The 20,802-nt window shown below is 29.5% G+C and overlaps 3 protein-coding genes across 3 annotated transcripts; all 3 read left to right on the top strand.

Annotated features, from left to right (window-relative positions):
• Positions 1–1,538: 1,538 nt before the first annotated feature.
• Positions 1,539–2,743, top strand: LOC109808942 (protein SRC2). Its single transcript, XM_020372144.3, has one exon. It carries the CDS (start codon positions 1,685–1,687, stop codon positions 2,528–2,530), a length of 846 nt encoding a protein of 281 aa, XP_020227733.1. The 5' UTR covers positions 1,539–1,684; the 3' UTR covers positions 2,531–2,743.
• A 1,822-nt stretch (positions 2,744–4,565) lies between these two features.
• LOC109809210 (RNA binding protein) lies at positions 4,566–5,485 on the top strand. Its single transcript, XM_020372458.3, has one exon. It carries the CDS (start codon positions 4,664–4,666, stop codon positions 5,225–5,227), a length of 564 nt encoding a protein of 187 aa, XP_020228047.1. The 5' UTR covers positions 4,566–4,663; the 3' UTR covers positions 5,228–5,485.
• An 11,049-nt stretch (positions 5,486–16,534) lies between these two features.
• On the top strand, positions 16,535–17,601 carry LOC109809307 (flowering-promoting factor 1-like protein 1). Its single transcript, XM_020372570.3, has one exon. It carries the CDS (start codon positions 16,604–16,606, stop codon positions 16,931–16,933), a length of 330 nt encoding a protein of 109 aa, XP_020228159.1. The 5' UTR covers positions 16,535–16,603; the 3' UTR covers positions 16,934–17,601.
• The last annotated feature ends 3,201 nt before the right edge of the window (positions 17,602–20,802 follow it).

The raw sequence follows: 20,802 nt of genomic DNA, 5'->3' as shown, positions 1-20,802 counted from the left end.
TTCTTAAGGGTTACTGTCTGACTTCTTAATTAGTTTCAAGTGTATGTAGTTTTAAAATATATAAAACAATAAATAATATATAATTTTTGTAAATAAGATATTTAAATATATTAATATCTTATAGATATTCTTAATTTTTTAATTAATAATTAATTTCTTTTATAAAGACTAGCAGGAAAAAGGCACTCCGTGCCTGCATTGTATTAAAAGAATAAAAAATAAAAAAATAAGAAGTTACTCATAAAAAAGATAGTTATTAAAAAATAAATAAAGAATAAAATGATTAATGTAAAAATGGAAATCAAAAGTAGTTATTAAAAGTGATATCCGATTTATATATTAGCATAGAAGTATAGATTCATTAGTTTCAAGTTCTTAAATTTGATAAAAAATTTTTTATAATTTTTTAAAATAAAAGGGTATAATGGTCAAGAAAAGTGGAGACCAAGGTGGTTACAAAAAAAGTATCTCCTTTATATATTAGTATAATTTTTTAAAATAAAAAGGTATAATGATCAAGAAAAGTGGAGATCAAGGTGGTTATAAAAGAGTATTCCTTTTATATATTAGTATAAATTTTTTAAAATAAAAAGGTATAATGGTCAAGAAAAGTGGAGATCAAGTTAGTTACAAAAAAAGAGTATTCTCTTTATATATTAGTATAGATATTGAAACATAATTTTAAAAAAATTAAAAAATGCATTAATTATGAAAATTATAAAATATTTTTGAAAAAAATAAAAACACTTTTAGAAGAATGACACTTGAAAATGTTTTTGATGAAGATAATTATTCAATCTAGTATTATAATATGTGGAATGTACAAGATAATAATAATAATTATTTGTTATATAAATAATTATCCTTTAAATTCCATATACTCAAATTTTGACATATATTTAACATTTGATATGAGTATATTTTAGTTTGTGTAATGTACATACTAAAATATTGTGTTTAAATACATAATATTATATATTTTTTATTAGTGAAAAAGATATATAATTTATATTTAAAATTTATATAAATAAATATTTTTAAATAAATAAATAAATAATATTTTAAATATATAATAACTAAAAATTGAATTAGATAAAAAGATTTTAAAAAATCATAAAAATTCTCTATTGAAATTTTTGTTTAAGATATTTCCATTCATTTGAATTTAATATATAGGAATTGATAATTTATTAATAAAAATATTAAAAAATCAATAAAATATTGTCGTTAGTTAATATACAAATAAGCAAATTTGTTAATAAGTTATTACTTTAACATATACAAGACACATTATATAATTAAAAAGTGAAGAAAAAAAAAATTAAAAATATTTATAAGAGTGACCTTTATTCATTCTGTTGTTTTTTTTGTTACTCTTTAGTTAATTAAAACAAAATAGATTTCTATTTTTTCTTTATTTTTGACGAAAGATCTGGTACGGCATAACTACCCGAGAAATATTCGGAAAATGAAAAATAAAAGTAAAATGGAAAGGCGGCTGTATTGAATATTGATAGTAGTAGTATTAAGTAATAAGAAATAAGAAGGCGTGAAGAAGAATCCTCGGGAATTGGCATTCTCCGGGTGGAACTAAAAGTTAAAGAACGTTGACGTCAACTTGGGGCAGTTGTTGAAAAAAGATAAATAAAAGGCACGCATATTTCATTTTCAAAGGCAATTAACCATGGAATACAGAACGCTCGAACTCATCCTCGACTCGGCCAAGGATCTCAAGGATCTCAATCTCTTCTCCAAGATGGACGTCTACGCCGTCGTTTCGCTCTCCGGCCACCACAAGATCAAGACCCCCGTTGACCGGAACGCCGGTACCAACCCCACCTGGAATTTTCCAGTCAAGTTCACCTTCAGCGAATCGCTCGCGCGCCAGAACCGCTTATCCCTCGAAATCAATCTCCACTGCGAGCGCACCCTCGCCGCCGACAAGGACATCGGGCAAGTCCACGTGCCGCTCCGGGAACTCCTCGACCAAGCCGGCGACGGAAAATCCTTTCAGCACGTGAGTTACCAGGTCAGAAAACCCTCCGGGAAGCCTCAGGGAGCCTTCAATTTCTCCTACAAATTCGCCGATAAATTCGCCGCTCCGGCCAAAGCGTCAGCGTCAGCGTCAACGTCAACGTCAACGTCATCGCCGGCGGCGGCGGTCACTAAGGTGGAACCGGTCACGGCTTATCCTGCTCCGGTGGTGGGGTCCACCTCTGCTCCGTATCCCATCGTGTACCCTCAGCCGCAATATGCGGGTGGATATGGGTATCCTCCGCCGCCGGCTCAAGCGGGTTACGCATACGCGCCGCAACCGGCCCACGCCTACCCGGCCCAGGCGGGTTATGGGTACCCGGCCCAAGCGGGTTACGGATACGGGTACCCTCCTCCTCCACGTGCTCCGGCGAAGAACAAATTTGGAATGGGATTGGGAGCGGGGTTGCTCGGAGGAGCGTTGGGTGGGCTTTTGATTGGGGACATCATATCTGATGTTGCTTTTGATGATGCCTTTGGTGGATTTGATTTTTAGTTTCTTTTTTTTTTTTTTTTTCTTAGTAAAACTTACAATATGCTTTTGTCGCTGTTCGGTACTTCTTGTTTCATGTTTGTGAGGCTCCTGGTGTATAGGTGTTGAAGCTATTCCTTTAATCATGTATTAAGTTATGGTTACGTAATGTATACTTCACGACAACCCTATGCTTTTTAATTTCTTTCGTAATTAATTACGTTGTTTCTGTGGCCAGAGATGATTTCATGTTTTGAGGGAGATTAGATACTAGAATAGATAGATAATGATAAATGAATATGATATGCTTTAATTCTTCTTTTTTTTTTCTTTTCTTTTTTTGGTTTCGCTGATCGCTCTCAATCTTCTTGTTGAACTTTGATTAAATAGTATGGTTGAATTGTGAAGCAACCTACTCTCCTCTTAGTTTAATTTGAATTCTCTTCAAATATTTAAAAGATTGTAAAAAATAAAATATTTTAAATACAACTAAAATATATAAAGATAAATTAATTTTTATACCTTTCATTTCTTCTTAAATTAAAGAATAGGAAAATTATGAACTATTTCTCTAGATCCCAACGTAAAACAACATGATGTGGGACTTTTGTTCCTAACACCTCGCATTGCTAATAACATTTCCAATTCTTCAAGTAATAATGACTCACAAGGATCAAACAATCTTGATTTACAAGACATTAATATATGGGGTTTTGCATATAGCACTTACTTTTGAGAGCTTGTTTGGTACTACGTTTGTAATCCACGTTTTATAACATTTTCACGTCATAATGTACCAAAATTAATTAATAGTTGCTTCTCCAAATCACGTCCAAGTTGACAGAAAGTGCAAGTAAACACACACTGAATCCTCCACCTCAGAAAAAGCAAAGGCGAGCAATAACTTTATGTATTGGTTGGTTGCTTGTTCCAAAAATAGCCACCCACAATGTAACATATGAAGAAACTAATGAAGCTTTTGTTATGATATTTTTCTCGTGTCAATAACCAATTTAAGCAATTATAACAAACTTATAAGAGAGTTTGAATCTGAATCGGAAAGAGACATAGGAATAACTATATAGTCACTCTAAGGGAAGGTCCTATCGAAGGAAGGCCACATGGTTTTAGACTTGGTCTTTTAGAGGTAATACTTGAATTTTATTCATTGTGCTATTTGGTTTTCGGTGCATTGCTTTTATTTATCTACTCATTTTACAAATTCGAGTTAGTTTGATGCCCATAAGATAAGATAAATGACAGAAGCTGTCAAAGCAATTATGAATAGTGCATGTTGCGAGCCAACATGATTTAATACAATGTTCAATCAGAAGATATTATCACCTGATATGTTAGAGTTTTGTGGTCAAAGGTCACTAATCTCGAAGAGTAACAAACTTAAAAAATTTGATTTAGTTATAGAAAATAAAGAATTATCTTAAATACTAGTTAAATGATAAATTAAGAAAAATAAAATAATTAAATAAAATATTTTTATTTTTCTCCCCTTGAAAACAATTCAATTCAATCCTCAAATATACAAGGACGGTATAAATATGAGAATAGTGTGAGAAAAAAAAACAAATTCTTATATATTAAACACAAACTTTTATCTTAAGTGAAAATGTTTTTAGATTTTTTTTACTAATTTTTTTTAAAGGTTTTTTAATTTCTTATATAATTTAATTTTTATTAATTATAATTATTTATGAATTAAATTTTATTCTAATAAAAAAATTATCAATAAGTAAAATAATATTACACTATAATATAAATTATTTATTATAAATCTAAAATATAATTTATATTTTAAAAAATATTTATTTATACAAATTTTTAATATAATATTATTTGTATATATAATTATTATAAAAAAATTAATAAATATTTAATCTGTTCACAAGTTAAAATACTGGTTAAAAAAAAGAAGAAAAAGAAGAGTGGGTGTATATCTACAAAATAGAAGGGGGAGCTGTTAGTAATAGCCCGAATTGTTTGGAAGTGGGCTTACATTCACTAGGCCCGTATCTGTTAGTCTTGAGTGGGTTTTTGGGTCTCCTTTTCATCTGAAAAAAAACAAAGGCGATAAACCCTAATCTGATTACAGTGTAAAACCCTATTGGGAGAGAAAGAGGAAGAGGAAGAGGAAGAAGAAGCATGAGACCGTTGGACGAGAAGGAAACGAGCGCAGTGTTCGAGAAGCTGTTCAAATTCGTGGGAAACAACCTGAAGAACATCGTGGAGAACCCTTCTCATGAGGGTCCCGATTCGAACCCTGGGCGCTACTGCTTCCGCCTCCACAAGAACAGGGTGTTCTACGCGAGCGAGTCCCTCGTGAAGCGCGCCACCAACGTTGCGCGCCCCAACCTGGCCTCCCTCGGCACCTGCATCGGGAAGTACACCCACGGCGGCAGCTTCCACCTCACCGTGCAGGCCCTCAACCTCCTCGCCGCCAACGCCAAGCACAAGGTCTGGCTCAAGCCCCAGTCCGAGATGTCCTTCTTGTACGGCAACCACGTCCTCAAGAGCGCCCTCGGCAGAATCACCGACAACATCTCCGCCGGAGACGGCGTCGTCGTCTTTTCCATGGCCGATGTGCCGCTCGGCTTCGGCGTCGCCGCCAAGTCCACGCAGGATTGCAGGAAGCTGGATCCCAACGGTATTGTTGTTCTGCACCAGGCCGATGTCGGAGAGTACTTGAGGATGGAGGATGAGCTTTGATTCCTTCTTCTAACGGTTTTATTTATGTTGTAATTGGTTTTGATCCATCTTTGAATCTTATCAAATTACCTTGTCTTTTATATTATCTGTATCTATTATTTTTACCTTTTGAGGTTCCTCTGCTGTGCTTGCATGCTATTTTGTGATTCGAGGATAGGTGTAATTTTATCCAAGGGTAGCAAAAGGCAAACTGATAATCTGTCACCGGAGCTTCTGCCATATAGTGCATTGGAATATAGTTTTTGACTGGTTGTTGCATACCTATCTTTGATTTTTAATGTTTTTTTTTTGGTTGCGATTTTTAATGGTTTGACTACTACTTAAATTGCAAACAACGTTTTATTATCATCTTAAATCGTTATTGGGCCTGCTACTGCTTCAGTTTCTGTTATCTAACATAGTTCATCTATATTATATAACATACTCATGTTTAACCATTGGGTTATAGGTTATCCAAACTCTTAATGTATCTGGTTGTCTTTATTGGTTCTCTATGTACAACTTTGAGGGTTGAACATATAATTGATATATTAATTTGATTCTCTTGAAGAAATGGTAAGGAGCTTGATATTTAACTTAACTGTATCTTAGTTTGTTCTTTGTATGTTACGGATTGTATTTTCTTTTGCATCAACAATAAACCACAAACTTGAAGAAGTCTTGAAAATTTAATGCTTTACATCTATATTTGATATTCAGCAGTTGAGTATTACATAGGTCAATATAGTATGACAACAAGAATCACATAACAGATCAGATGGACAATGGTTTTTCGTTGGCCATCAGTGGAGATTCTCGATATGTAAGCAATTTCTAACATTTTTTCTCATTTTTTTTTTCCTGTGTTTGTAATTTCTTTTTAATTGTTCTATAATGTGACAAATTATTCAAAATCATGATGAGACTTCTTGAGCTATGGATATACTTTTATACCGATAAACTTTTTAAGATAGAATTCAGTACCTTCCTAGCATAATGGTGATTCCCATATCAAAAATATCGTTCCAAAATTATAAGCACTTCTTATATTAACGGGCTACTCCTTTAGTAGATTTCTGTTTCTAGACTGACCTCTGTATTTAATGGTCTTTTGAAATTTGGAGATATTTCTTCCTCCAAGTTGGTTTAGTATTGAAATTTACTTTTGGTTTTGGATTAGCTGCTAATTTTGTCCCTCTAACTGATGCAGCTTATACGATGTAAGAATCTGGCGAGAAACATTTACAAATCTTTCTGAAGTTTGAGCAAAAGTAAATTGACTCTTATCCAACAAATCAATCTTAAGAAGTTTACAATCGTTTGCTCCCTGGTCCCTATTCTCTTAATTTTCCTACGTATTCACCTTCCCATATATTCCAATCATGTCAATATATACGCTTGAGTTCATAAATTTATGCTTGTATTTTTGGGTGGCCAAAATCAATAATCTCTGCCCTCATTTCGTGTAAGATTCGATATCATTCCAGTATAAGTTTTCTTCCATCTGGAGACCTTGGTTTCCAACTCAATGCAAGTATTTAGGAAAACTTTGCCCAACAAAATACTTTCAAATATCTTTTCACCAATTTATGTCTTTTCATACTATAAAAATGTCTTTTAACCAATTTATGTTTTATTTTCGTTTTAGAGTTTTGCCAATCAATCAAAATTTATTTTAGATATTAGTTTTAAAGTAGTTATGATAAAAATCAATAAATTTATTATACACATTTGTGATTTTAATATAAAAAACTATATTATTACTGCATTTTAATTAAGTTATTAAAGAAATTAAATTATATTCTGTACACAAAGAAATTATAATATTAAAATGTTTTTTTTTAGTAATTCACTATTAACATGCTTGATTCAATGTAAATTTAAAGAATTGATTATTTATTTTTAAACATCTTAAAAGTTAATTTTTAAAAATTAAATATTTCACTGATGTAAATTAAATAAAACAAATATTAAGATTACTTGAAATGTTAGTAATGATATCTATTTAGTGAGATATGTTTTATCACGTCTTTGATAAATATACGCATAAATGAAATTCTAGTTAATAGACATGAGAGTTTATAACAAATGTATTTCATATGATGAAAAATTTTAACTCAAAATATCTAACTTTACTTTAGTATCATTGATTAATTTTCTATAATGTGCAAGATGATTAAATATTAATTATTTATCTTTTATAATTAATATTAATTTATCAGTTCTTTATTTTTGTTTATACATTGACAGTTAGGCGTTAACATAATTTTATTATTTGTTTGAATTTTAATGTATGCATGTAAAGTTTATGGTAAACTTATATCCAATTATACTATTTCTAACAGTTGGATAAGATTTTTCTAATGTAACTAATAATACATGAAAAACTATAGGAGGGATTGATATCCCATTTTGCTATGATTGAACTAGCACTTTGAGTGCGAAAACAATTAGGTTGATTTAGTAAGGTGGAATCACTTAGATTGTTCATGTTATTAGGAGATATTTGTAAGTAAATGCATCACAACGCATCAGTTAAGGTGTCTGCATATGATGTATGATGCGGTGTGATCATGTGCAATGATGAATATCTTGTTTGACATGGTTTGGATAAGATACATGTTTGTCTTTGAGTATTTAACTTTCATATATGGTTATAGTATGATGTTGTATGATATAAAATTGTTTTTATGTTTATATATTTTTGAACTCTAACATACCTTTTTTTTTTTTCTATGTAATTTGGATTGCAATGATTATTGTCTATGAGAATAAATCAAGGCTGTAGAGTTACTTTGTGTAGCTTATACAAGTGTGCTCGACCGATATTAAGTTATATAGTTTATTTTTGGGATTATTATATATACATGCGTATGACTTATATCAGTATAATGATGACACTTTTATATTTATATTCTATGTATGTTCATATATTTTTTAGTTAAACTTTTATAATCTTAGTAAATTAGTTTCTGCTACTAGTTATAGTAATTTCATTTAATGTAACGATCCGAACGAATTGTTATATTAACATTCAAATCCTAATATTATAATAATAAAGAAATTGACTTCAATACACATAATTTAACATTCAAATCCTAATATTATGTATGTAATTTTGATAAATAAAAAAATGTATCAAGTTATTATTTACTTGAACTTTTTCAATATTGCATATGTACCTATACATATTTCATACCATTAGATAAAATAATTTGGCCATTTATTTTTAACTGTTATTTAAAGTTGTAACAAAGTATTAAAAATGAAATTAAATTTATTGTTATTATTGAAATTATTATTTTATTTTCTTTTGTATTTTTTGTTTATCTTCCTGATTAATATCCATGTCAATATTTATTATTCTTCATTTTCTCTCTCTCTAATGCTATAATTGATATTGTTTTAACCTTTTTAAATGACAAATTGAAAAAAATAGTGTGTTAAAATAATATTTGATCAATGAAAATCATGTCTCGCAAGTGTAAATTAGTCTTTAATTTTCATGTGAATAATGTCTATAAAAAAAAATAACAAATAGAAATGAACAAAAAGTTTGTAAAAATCTAGCACTTAAAAAGGAGTAGATTTAAGGGCACATATTTAAAAAATAATCTTATACCAAAATCTAATTTTACTAACTTTCTTTCTCTTAAATCATATTGAAAAAAACGCACAAAGGATAAAACTAAGGACACAAATGGGAGATTACTTCAAATTATATAAACCTAGACATTAAATTAAGTTCAAATCCTCATCTGATCATTAGTTTGATTCTTTAATAAGACTTTTGTCTTTTTTAATTGTTGATAAAATAGAATATGATAATACTAACAGCAAATTGATATGAATAATATTGAATTTGATCATCTAAAAAAATATTTTAAATTTAATTCTTATAAATAAATAAAAACATAATTAAGATAAAAAAATTCATTAAAAATAGTCAGATAGATTCTTCAATAACAATTAGTTGATATTTTTTTTTTTTACCAATAACATAATATATATATAAAGGAATATGACAAGAAAATTCTCTTAAAATGGCCTTGTGGGAGAATTGATCCAACATTCCTAATGTTTAGCACTTTATTCTCAAAATCAATGCAAGTTCCCCCATTCCATCATTTATAATCGAAGTTAGGCATAAACCTAACAAACTGATAAGCAAACAAATAGTTATCCTTTAGCTTTAACCATATTCTGTTCTATCACAAAATTCCTCACCCTTCTTTTCTTTCCTCATTGTTGAACAATTCGCATGGGTATCTAAATTATGTGCTTTCTTTTATAATATAACTTCATCAGCCCAATCAGGTTTTCTTTCGTTTTTTTAAACTTGATCCCGGTAGAAATGGAGAATAAGTTCATATACCTAGGCGGGGCCACCATCTTTTAATATTTAGGATAATCGAAATTTGATAAGGTACACCATCATTAAAAAAAAAATGTTTGAGCAAAATTCCCTTTTAAGGTTAAGTACAAAACTTATATACATATATAAACGTTTTTCAAAATTAATAATAATAAAACATTAATCTATATTCGGAAAATGTAATTTTAGTTGATTAAATATTATTTTAATATAAATGAAAATCAAACTTAAAATTACCAACCGGTGAATCCCGTATCTTAGGACAATTTTTACGACCAGTGAAATTAAAAAAATAAAAACAAACAAATAATATTTAAAAACATATCTGATATATAGGTCACTATTCGAGGGCATATGCTATATGCATACGTAGCGCGTAGAGTTTGAGTTAAATTGGGGGAAATAATTAAATAGTATAGTGACTGTAATTAAATTAAGCCTTATACTAAAAGAGGAATTGGTTCTTTTAAAAACCAGGAGGGATTCAGTTTAAAAAGGAAAAAAAAAATTTCATAATCATTGATAAAAGAAATCAATGAAGTAGAACCTATATATAAGTTAAGATGAGTTCATATATAATAATGGTGATGATGACTATGAAGATTAAGTTATTCTTTAAGAATATTTTTTAATAATGGTGATGATTAGTTGCTTTATTTAAGAATATTTTTACATAAATTTAATTCCAACAACTCAATCCATTGAATTAATATTTTGATACCCCGTTCTAACAATTTTGCCAAACTTATTTATTTATTTATTTTATCTCGACGTGATTATGCACACATAAAGTTTAAAATACATTGATCATTTATGATTGTATAACATAAGATTTTTCTCACCAACCAATATAACTTCCTACTTTTTCTTTTAAAATGAATCTTACACGTATATTATTAAAATAGGCAAATCCAGAAAAGAGAATTCCCGAAAGGAAGAGATAAAGGCATCACACATCTCTTGGTTCCACCACCTGATTAATGGTATAACGCTACTTAATGGTTATTTAGAGCATCAAAACAAATCATATTGCATACTTTTTGTTAAACAAATATATGTCAAAACAAAAGGGTTTGGGTTTCATGCATGTATATAAAATGATAACTTATTACCTTCGATGTATAATTAAATCTTACAACTAAACTTATTCTCTTAAAAAATGATGCATGGTCACGCTTCCACTAATTATAATCACGTGATCTAGGTTTGATAAATTTAAAATTTTTATTTGTAGGAAACTTAATTATAATTTTATCAAAAAAATCTTCACTGAAATTAATTAGTAATTTGTGAGATAAACACAAAATCTGAAATAAACATGGATGTCTTGCATATAATTTAATATTTGAATTGAGAAAATTTATTTTTAATATAAATTATAAATGGTGTAATAATTAATAAGTTATATTGATGTAATATTATCCTTTTTCTACACGTAAATATATATCGTACAGATAAAGTTATTCTTAGAATAATTCTAACAAAATTATTTTAATAATTCATGATAATATATATTAAATTTTAATGATCTCACCATTAAATTGAAAATTATTATTTAATATAGATAAAAATTGCAAATTTTAACAAAATTTTAAAACTATTTAATGTTTTAATATATAAATTTAAAATTATATAATCTTATGAACAAATGTTAATTTAAATTTAATAATGTAATAAAGTATATCAAATAATTTTTAAACTTTACAAAAAATTGTAATTTTAATTTATTGAATAAGACTTTTTGATTTAGCGGTTAAATTATTGAGTAAAATAATTTTATCAATATATATCTGTATAATTTATTTATGTATGTATTTATTTGATTAAATATGTACATATAGTTGTAAAATGAATAGATTTTAATTTTAGATTCTAAATTTTTGTCTTAGATTTTGGTTCATTCTCCTTTATGAGAGTTTGAAACTTCATATGACTATAAAATTCTATTTTGGTGGACATACTTATTTAAGGAGATATCTTGACGTTAGAGGTGGAATTCCTTTAGTGAGTTTGCTAACTTTTAGTTTGATAAGTAAAACCTTGAATCAAATTAAATATTGTTAAATTTTAGATAATCACTAAATTAACAGTAATGTTTAGTTTAAGAATTTTCAACATAACTCTTTGTCTAATAGTTATGAGGGTGTCATGCTTTCTATATTTTACAAATAAAAAAAATCTGCATGTAATTTGAAATTATTTTATAGTGGGTAAATAATATATTTTTTAATTTTTTTAAAATCACATAGTAATAGAATATTACATGCATACATTATTGGGTATCATCTAAAATAAATACGTGACTTTTTATTAGACATATAAATAGTTGATGTTATACGATCGTGAAGATAAAAGATATTGATTTTTTTTTGGTATAAACCAAAATTTGCTCGTTATGAAGACTTAAGAGTTAAGAATATGTTTAGTTTTATTTATTATTATGCATTGTAAAATTATTGAACATTTAAACTAGGTTTTTTTTTTTCCTTCAACAATGATTGTTAATGTGATTTTGAAAGTAGACAGTTGCACGGATGCTGCTTTGCTGATATTAGACATGAAAAGTAATGGCGATGATTTTTTTCGTTTATTTTCTGCTTTATCTCATTAGTCTACTTCTAAACCATTTACGACTATAATTATTTCTTCCCTGCTAACTTCTTTACTTGTTTTAACGAGAGGATCAAAACATCAGTTATCATCAAATAAAGACAAGTTTGGTTGGTAGCTGAGCCTCATAATTACTTACGACAATTTGTTTCATAAAAAGAGTAATTATATAAATAAAATAATTTAAATAATATTATTTTTATGTTTTTTCATCACATTATTTATTATATATATTTAAAATATAAAATATAAGAAATGATATTTGTATAATAAATTTTACAATAATTTATAAAATTATTAAACGATATAATATTTAGTAAAAATTATACCAGTATTATTATAACTATTTATATATATATATATATATATATATATATATATATATATATATATAACTTTTGTTAAAATTTGCATATCATGATTATTAAAAAAAAAACAGTAAGAATGACTAGACATGGAAATCACATGACAAATTGACGTTGAATTTAATCATGCATATTTGAATTATATGCGTAGTTTAATTTTCATATATTCTTAATATAGCATAAAAAAATAGGCTATTATGAAATATTTACGCTGTGGACTAATTAAAAATTATTGTTATAAAAATTAAAATTTTTAATATAAATGTAATTGAATGATTAATTGTGGACTACACTATTAGTCCAATGTATCTATATTTTTATATTATTATTAAAGATGATATTATTTTTAGTAATCGTCTTTCATATTTACTTTTATGTAAATATATTTATCTATATTTATATTTTATAACTTTTTATCATTCATTTATCTTTCTTGAAAATTGTTCATAAATATTGATTTAATTATCTCTCTACAATTACTCAAAACTATTTAGACTCTTTGATTATTAACTACTTATGATCATATCAATTGTAATTGTTTTTATTTTTATTTTTAAATAAAATACACGAAGATAGAAAGAGATTCATTTAGGCTAATATACATCTTAAGAAAATTTGGGTTGTTGAATCAATGATCTTTGGCACCGACGTGTTGAAAGAAATCTTGTAGATAACAGGAAACCCTAGCCAACAACAACTCCTTTATGGTGATTAGATAGATCATGGTTTTTGTGTCTTTTAAAAGAAGAGGCTAATATGGAAAGGCATATACATCTGTGAAGGATGTTGATGATACGAGCTAGCTAGCAAGTATCTTTGTTCAGAGTAGCTAGTATTTTGTCTTTGGCTTTTCTATTGGGACACTCACAAAGGCTAGCTTGATGTATATACATATGTATCGGAGGAAGCATTTGTGGAGCCAAGTCCTTTATGACACGGGATTAAAGAAGTAACATGTTTTATAAATTGCATGTTTTGTCACTAAGGACATGTTCTCCGAATAACTTTTATCACAAACAAAATAAAGGGCCAAAATCCCAAAAAGCAATCGCTAAGCTGATGTGTCTTATCAAGAAACCCCAACTTGGAAATATTTTTGGATATATTGGGAATCAAATTAAATTATGTGAGGCTGGTAATTAATTGTGGGTAGAAACTAGAAATCACATCGTCTTGATGCATGCCACCTCATCGTCTACGTCATTGTTACTCGCAATGAATTTCCATTGTTCTTTCCGTGAGTATTTGATACAACTACTTACGTTGATTACTTCACTAACATAAACTTCTAGAGAATTGAAGAATATTATACGAGATAAATTCCAAGAATAATTTGAGCGAAAATTTGAAGTTACGCAGCTTGGAGGAAGTAGGAGCTATCTACCAATCCCATTACTATTAGTGTCTATGATCGAGTTGCTTGTAATTGAAAATTTTATATACATTTGAATCTGTGAAATTAAGAATATGAATAACTTGACAGAAGATATATACGAGCTAGCTTTATGAGAGTGTCAACGGTGGCCCAATGCGACTCAAAAGGAATTCGAGAGAAAATGACAAAGAAAGAAATACCCCAACAAAATCTTTGTCATGAGAAATAAATGTAGAACATGGTGCGTCAGAGGACCATGTGGCACAAGGAGGAGGTAGCAAATTGGAGCAAAGTCATAACCATGGTGTTGGGTTAATGAGCATGTATGCCCTAAAGGACTGCAACTTTAATATGTGGTATAAGTCGTTCTTTTATTGGATATATCTGATTTTTGAGACATGAAGTTTTTCTTTTAATTAGCCTTTTTGTTAGGCTTTTCCTTAACTGTTTGAATTGTAATATTTATTATGTTCACTTTTTCATTTATTTCTCATTTTTCTAGAAATTAGATCTGCACAAACCAAAATAGAAATTAATCAGTATAACATATATAGTACAGCACACATCGTAAATCTAATAGAATTTGTCTATGATTTTTTGCGGTATTTTAAAGTCCGGAGTCCAGACACAAACCATTTGTGATTTTGTGTCTCAAACTAAAATGGCACTCTAGAAAAACCTAACGGAACCAATATACAGCAATTGGGTAATAATTGATGCTTCCATTGTATCGCGTTAATTTTTAAACTGAGTTTTGAGTTTTGTGCGAAGTTAGATTAAAATGATGATAGGAGTACTTTATCGTAAAAATGTTATTTAATCATAAACACATGATACATGCACGGACACTTGTACACACTATAAAAAGAACATGCATAATTTTTAGTTATAAAACAACGAGTATCGAACTGCTTGTATTTATAATAAACTTTGATTTCTTGTGGTCATTTTTAAAATTCAAACATGGGGACTTGGTTTTGAAGGTAAGAAGAAGTTTATTATTGTTATCATCGAAATGCCCCCACGCAAATTATAGTAATATAATTGAAGGGTGGCGTCAAAACTAGTTAGGCAAGCAAAACCCTTTTACCGACCGAAAGTATAACTTAGTATCATAGTTAGGCAACAAAAACAAAAAAAGAAATGCACGGAAAACCTCTCCCTCTCCAAAGTCACTTGTGTGTCCTAATGCAATTCTACACTGTTATTTCCACACCAACGACCATAATTAATTGAAAACAATTCCTTTCATCTTTGGTCCCCACTCCCACTATATGCACTTCTTGATCGATCCACAAACTAGATGAACACTTTTGGAAAAGTGTATACTATTCATTTAAGCCTACTTGGGCATCCTCTTTCTACTTGAACAAATTTATTCCACAACCATTCAAGTCCAACATATACACTCGCCCCCCTTCCTCTCATATAGTTTTCTTCACCACTTTATGATACGATTTGATTGAAATAGCCCCCACTAGAGTTGACCAATTAAGGAGCTTGATTTGCTATATATAGCACATTTTCATTTGTTCCTTTGCGCAACCATTTTTTCTTTGCACGTAGCATATAGTTAATTGTTGGTAAATGGTAAAAAGCAGCAAGCTGCTCTTGTCTAAGTATATGTATTCTTTTTTTTTTTTTTTTTTACTGACTTGGTATTTTATTTTTACTGTCTTCTAGAAGAACTCATTCTCTGCCAAACAAAACTTAGATTCTCTTGGTGTGGGGTTACAATACTTAGACTACACAAATGGAAAAGTGAATCACGATTCCCCCAATCTGATTATGATAATTGATGAAATGAATAACCCGGGCCCCTACCCTTTCCCCAAACACCATGTCCCCAAAATACACCTTTAGCTTAGGACTCTTCCCTGCTGGGGCCAACATTAGCTGTATTCACATCCAAACACCCCGCTATATATACTATAATATATATCTTCCATTCTCCCTCAACACTCAATATGGTGTATATATATATATAACATAGCAAATAAAATAAGGAGAATACTCGTACGCATAATTCTCTGTGTGCTGTTGCTACTGGTTTTTATTGAATTTTATCTCGTAATTTATATAATAAAAATTTACATTAAATATTGATGTTTATTATTGAAAGTGAAACTTAAATTCTAATAAAACATCAGCACCAATAATACCTATAGTTTTTTAGTCTATATTTCATGTTATTCTTAAACAAATAATCTTCTTCGAACCACATAAAATTATTATGAGTTACAAAGTTTTTCTAAAAATATTTAACATATCATATCAAAATTCAATTTCATCACTATTAGTTAAACTGAAATAATTTCACACAAGTTGATTTACACTCTAAACAATATTTATATTAATAAAATAAAAAATACTACCAATACCTTAAGGATATTGGTTAAAAAAAAAAAATTTAAAAAAAGAGAATTTTTTTATTGAAAAATTTATTTGTATAATTTTTTTTTACATATTGATTGTTTAACTATTGTGATAAAGATATAGGTTAACAAGACACTAAGGCATATTATGTAAGTCTTGTTTATAAAATATATATTTCCATCGTAAAAGTTTCTGATCTTCACACCTATATATACATTAGACACTAGAAAAGTGGAAACAAAAGAGAGAGAAAGAAAGACTTAGTGATCATCTAGTTGTGAAGGGTAGGAATAGGAATGTCAGGGGTTTGGGTTTTCAAGAACGGTGTGGTGAGGCTGGTGGAGAATCCGGGAGGCGAGGCAGTGGAGGGAAGCCGAGGTGGAAGAAGGAAGGTTCTGGTTCACAGAGCAAGCAATGAGGCTATTACCTCTTATGCAGTGTTAGAACGCAAGCTATATTCACTTGGCTGGGAGCGTTACTACGATGACCCCGAACTCCTGCAGTTCCACAAGCGCTCCACCGTGCACCTCATCTCCCTCCCCACAGATTTCAACAAGTTCAAGCCCATGCACATGTATGACATAGTTGTCAAGAACAAGAACGCTTTCGAAGTTAGGGACATGTAGGGTGGCTAGCTAGGGTCATAACACATATATATATACTCACCAAATTAACAAACAACCCCTAGCTACAACCCCTTGGTGTTTCGGTACTACTCATTCAACTCTTGCCTAGTATCTTCTTTAATGTACAAAACTTCATTTAGATGTGGTTCTTTTCCTGTGTTTTTCATATTTATAGTTTTATCTAAATTAAAATTTTATTTCGATAATCTGTCGATAAAAATTTGTACTACGGATCAATAAAGATTATCGAGGTAAAATATTAATTATGATTGAATAATATAACACAAGAGAACACTTGAAAAACTACATTTAAATGGTAGCTTCTTTTTTTTTTTTTTCCTTTTAATTGTTTGTTGTCGGGCTTTAGGTTCTCCTTTTTCATTTATTATTATAGTTGCATGTGTTGGTTTGATCGAATGTATGATTTTAGACTATTGGCCATGAAAGATGGAAGTCTATATATGTCCAAGTGATTGTGATATTAACTTATGTATTGTGACGGTGTGGATGAGTTCATGTTCTGATTAATTAATGTTTATAGTTCATATATATATATATGAGAGTAGGTAGGGGTCTGATTCATGATTTGTGAGGACTAGGTGCCATTTACAAGTCTTCTCTGTTGTAAACGTTTACTCATCCTGTAATAAAAATTGAGTTTTTCTCTATATTCGAGAGCTAAATATATATTCACATTGCGGGCATTTTTAATTTTCATCAGAATTGAGCGATATACAACAATTTCCCTTGTAAAGAGGTTCATTTCATTCATTTGGATATCTTGTATCATATTATTTGACCGATATATAACACATTTAGCTGGTGATATTATATGATGACTCCGAATTTAGGGAAATCTTATGATTTTCAATGATCAATCACAGATGATGATGTAGGTTAAATTTTATGCACACTGGTTGACAATCTCCCGGTAGAATGGCATACACAACGCTTTCCATCTCTCTTCTAAACTAAAGTTAATGCTGTCAATGTTTTAAAAACATAATTTTTAGAGGAAAGTACAAGGAAAAACATATGTTTGGGTAGGAAAGGGAAAAAAGAGAGGTACAGAATACAATATATAAAAAAGAAAATCTTAGAGAACAAGATAAAAAAATAATGGGATATATGATTAAAAGAGGAAAAAGAAGAAGAAAAAAAATACAATGAAAGAAAATATAAAAAAAAAATTATACAAATATATAAATGTCGTTGAAAATGTTAGCTCCCTCCCTCTCTTTATAGGTCACGTGTGATTTAGCGATGGACTTTTAAGAAAGATAAATGCATCGTTTGGAGTTAGAGAAAGAAGAGAATTGGAACGAGGACGAAGGAATCACATTTTTTTAAAAAAGAAAATCTTCTGTTTTGTTAGTATGAAAGAATATAAGAGACGAAAAAAATATATATAAGTCCCACACTAAAAATGATTTTTTTGGATTGAGGAGACAGCAACAAAAGAAAGAATAATGTTATGTTTGGTTGATAGAGAAAAGTGAGAAGAAATATATAGTTTAGAATTTTTATAATTGTTTGGTTGAAGAGAAAGTGAAAAAAAGAGAGAATATTATTGTTTTTAACAAAATTTACAAATGCTCCAATGGCGGGATGATATGTACGGCGATAAGAATACTTGCAAAGATATATATTTTGACATTTAAGTTAGAAAGGACTTTAAGTTGAAAATGAGATTAGAGTATGTAAAATAATATCTTAATTATACTCCATATATAAGTGACTGATCTCTAGGTTTAGAGATGATGTTGTATAATATCTTGAAGATATATTTCGGTAATTACATGAAGATATTATTATTAATTAATGAATATATTATTTGTGATAAGTGAGAATATTTCGTCAAATGAATGTAATGTACTTAATTAGGATATATTAAAAGTTTTTCATTAGGGGTGAGTATATGAATTAAAATTTGTAGGTCGACTTGTGAAGCTTACGCTTGCATAGTTAATAGGCCTATTTTTTTTTTTAAAAAAAAGTTACATAATTTTAAGAGAAATTTAGCCAGACTCAAAGCACACGGATTTTTCAAACTTAATCTACAAACATCGTAGACCAACCCATTTAAGAGAATTATTTTTTTTTCCAACTTCATGAGAGATTTTAAATAATGAGTGATTTTAGTATTTTGTTAATAAATAATTGTAAATAATAAATATTGAATTTAACATATTTTGTATTTAAAATATAATGCACTTTTGCTACCTTAATATGTTTTAAATTTTTTATGCATAAATATATTTTAGATTAAATGTACAAGTTTGATATGTTAATATTTTAATATTTTAGTTTAAATGTGTAAATCTTTGTATTGTTTGATGTTTATATTTTTATATAATATTTTTCTATGTATTTTTCCTCATATATTATTGGCATAAAAAAGGAAAAAAAAATATTTTTAAATATTTTTATTGGGCTCACAGGCTTCATGGGACGGATAGGGTCATGAAAGGAATTTTATTTGTAAGCCACAACTGAGAAGGATGTGTTGTTGCAAGAGTGTGATAAGTTTGCTAGTGGGGTGGGAAATCTATCCTTGTCATCAAGGATGGCAAGTTCAAGTTGTTAAAGGCTGTCTATGTTGATACAACCATGTCATCGATGATGTGTGCTTGTCTTAAGGGTGAGAAGAAAAGGTTGTTAGAGAATAATGAAGTTTATTTTGCTAAAGTGGCTTGGCTTGTTGCTGAATGGGATAGTGTGCTTATGGATCATAAAAAACTCTTTGATGAGGTAGGTGTTCTCACCCTTAAAATGTGACAACTTTTGGGTGAGAAGAAGGCTATTTGTAAGGAGCACGTAAAAGTTTTTCAGTTTATTATTCGCCATGTGGCATTCTTCGCACTAAATTTTCCTTATGGTAAGTCGATTGTTGACTTTGATATTTTTATTGTGAATGAGACTGAAATTTCTGATGAGGATGAAGGTGAGGAGATAGAGACCACTCATAGGGGTTGGTGGTAGTGGTCAAGGTCAAGGTGGTCGAGGAGGTTGTTAACGTGAATAAAAAAACTTGTGTTTAAGGTAAGGTAAGTCAGATTGTTGTAGTGGAAGAAACTGTTGAGGTTTGTTGTTAAGGGAGGTTTGTCCATCCTACTGCTAACTAGATTGTGGTTGAAGTCTCTATTGCTGATGTCTTGGTCGATTAGGCACGAAGTGAGGAAATTGTCAATTTCGCTACTTATTGAAAAATTCGTAGTTGTGATTTTGTGCAATAACTCGAAAGTTTGTGATCATGAAGGCGTGAGATCTTGGAAGTTCAAAATCATGAACGAACTTAAAAGTTCGTGATTGTGCTTATAAGTGACTTAGGGAGATTATATGATAGTTGTTGCAACTTTGAAAAAAGAAAAAGAAAATTATGATTCATGTACTTCATTCATGTACATAGCTATAGTAATAATATTGGTGTCATACATTGGAGTACAATATAATAATACTTATTATGCAACGAAATGTAATAACTTCCTTAATTTAGCTTCTCATTATGAAATTATAGATTGAACTTATTTCGATGTTTGTCGGTGGCATGTTAATTTTTTACTTGTCTTGTGATGCTTATTTTGTAGGCATTGTATGTTGAGTTTGACATATGACCATAACGTTTGCTATCAAGTTGCCTTAAGGGAACTCAAGGAGAGGAGTGACTCTCCTAGTCGGGTTGGAAGTTCTACATAACATAGGTTTCTCAGGTTGATCTAGAGGTTGTCGTAGTTGGGAAGTTGGTTCTTTAGTTAATGTCATTGTTCTCCTAGCGTAGAGCCCAGAGTTCCTATTCGTAAAGTTCATGATCAACTTCATAACATATGCAATTGACTTTGTAATGTGCTCGATCTATTTCACGTTGTCAA

The sequence above is a fragment of the Cajanus cajan genome, chromosome 5, assembly GCF_000230855.2.
Source record: "Cajanus cajan strain Asha chromosome 5, NIPB_CcT2T_4, whole genome shotgun sequence".
Lineage (NCBI taxonomy): Eukaryota > Viridiplantae > Streptophyta > Magnoliopsida > Fabales > Fabaceae > Cajanus > Cajanus cajan.
Note: the sequence above shows the minus strand (reverse complement) of the source record. Positions and strands in the feature narration are given on the sequence as shown.

What these genes read in the sequence shown, in the direction of transcription:
- LOC109809210 (XM_020372458.3), top strand. Translation starts at nt 4,664, where the DNA reads ATGAGACCGTTGGACGAGAAGGAAACGAGCGCAGTGTTCGAGAAGCTG.
- LOC109808942 (XM_020372144.3), top strand. Translation starts at nt 1,685, where the DNA reads ATGGAATACAGAACGCTCGAACTCATCCTCGACTCGGCCAAGGATCTC.
- LOC109809307 (XM_020372570.3), top strand. Translation starts at nt 16,604, where the DNA reads ATGTCAGGGGTTTGGGTTTTCAAGAACGGTGTGGTGAGGCTGGTGGAG.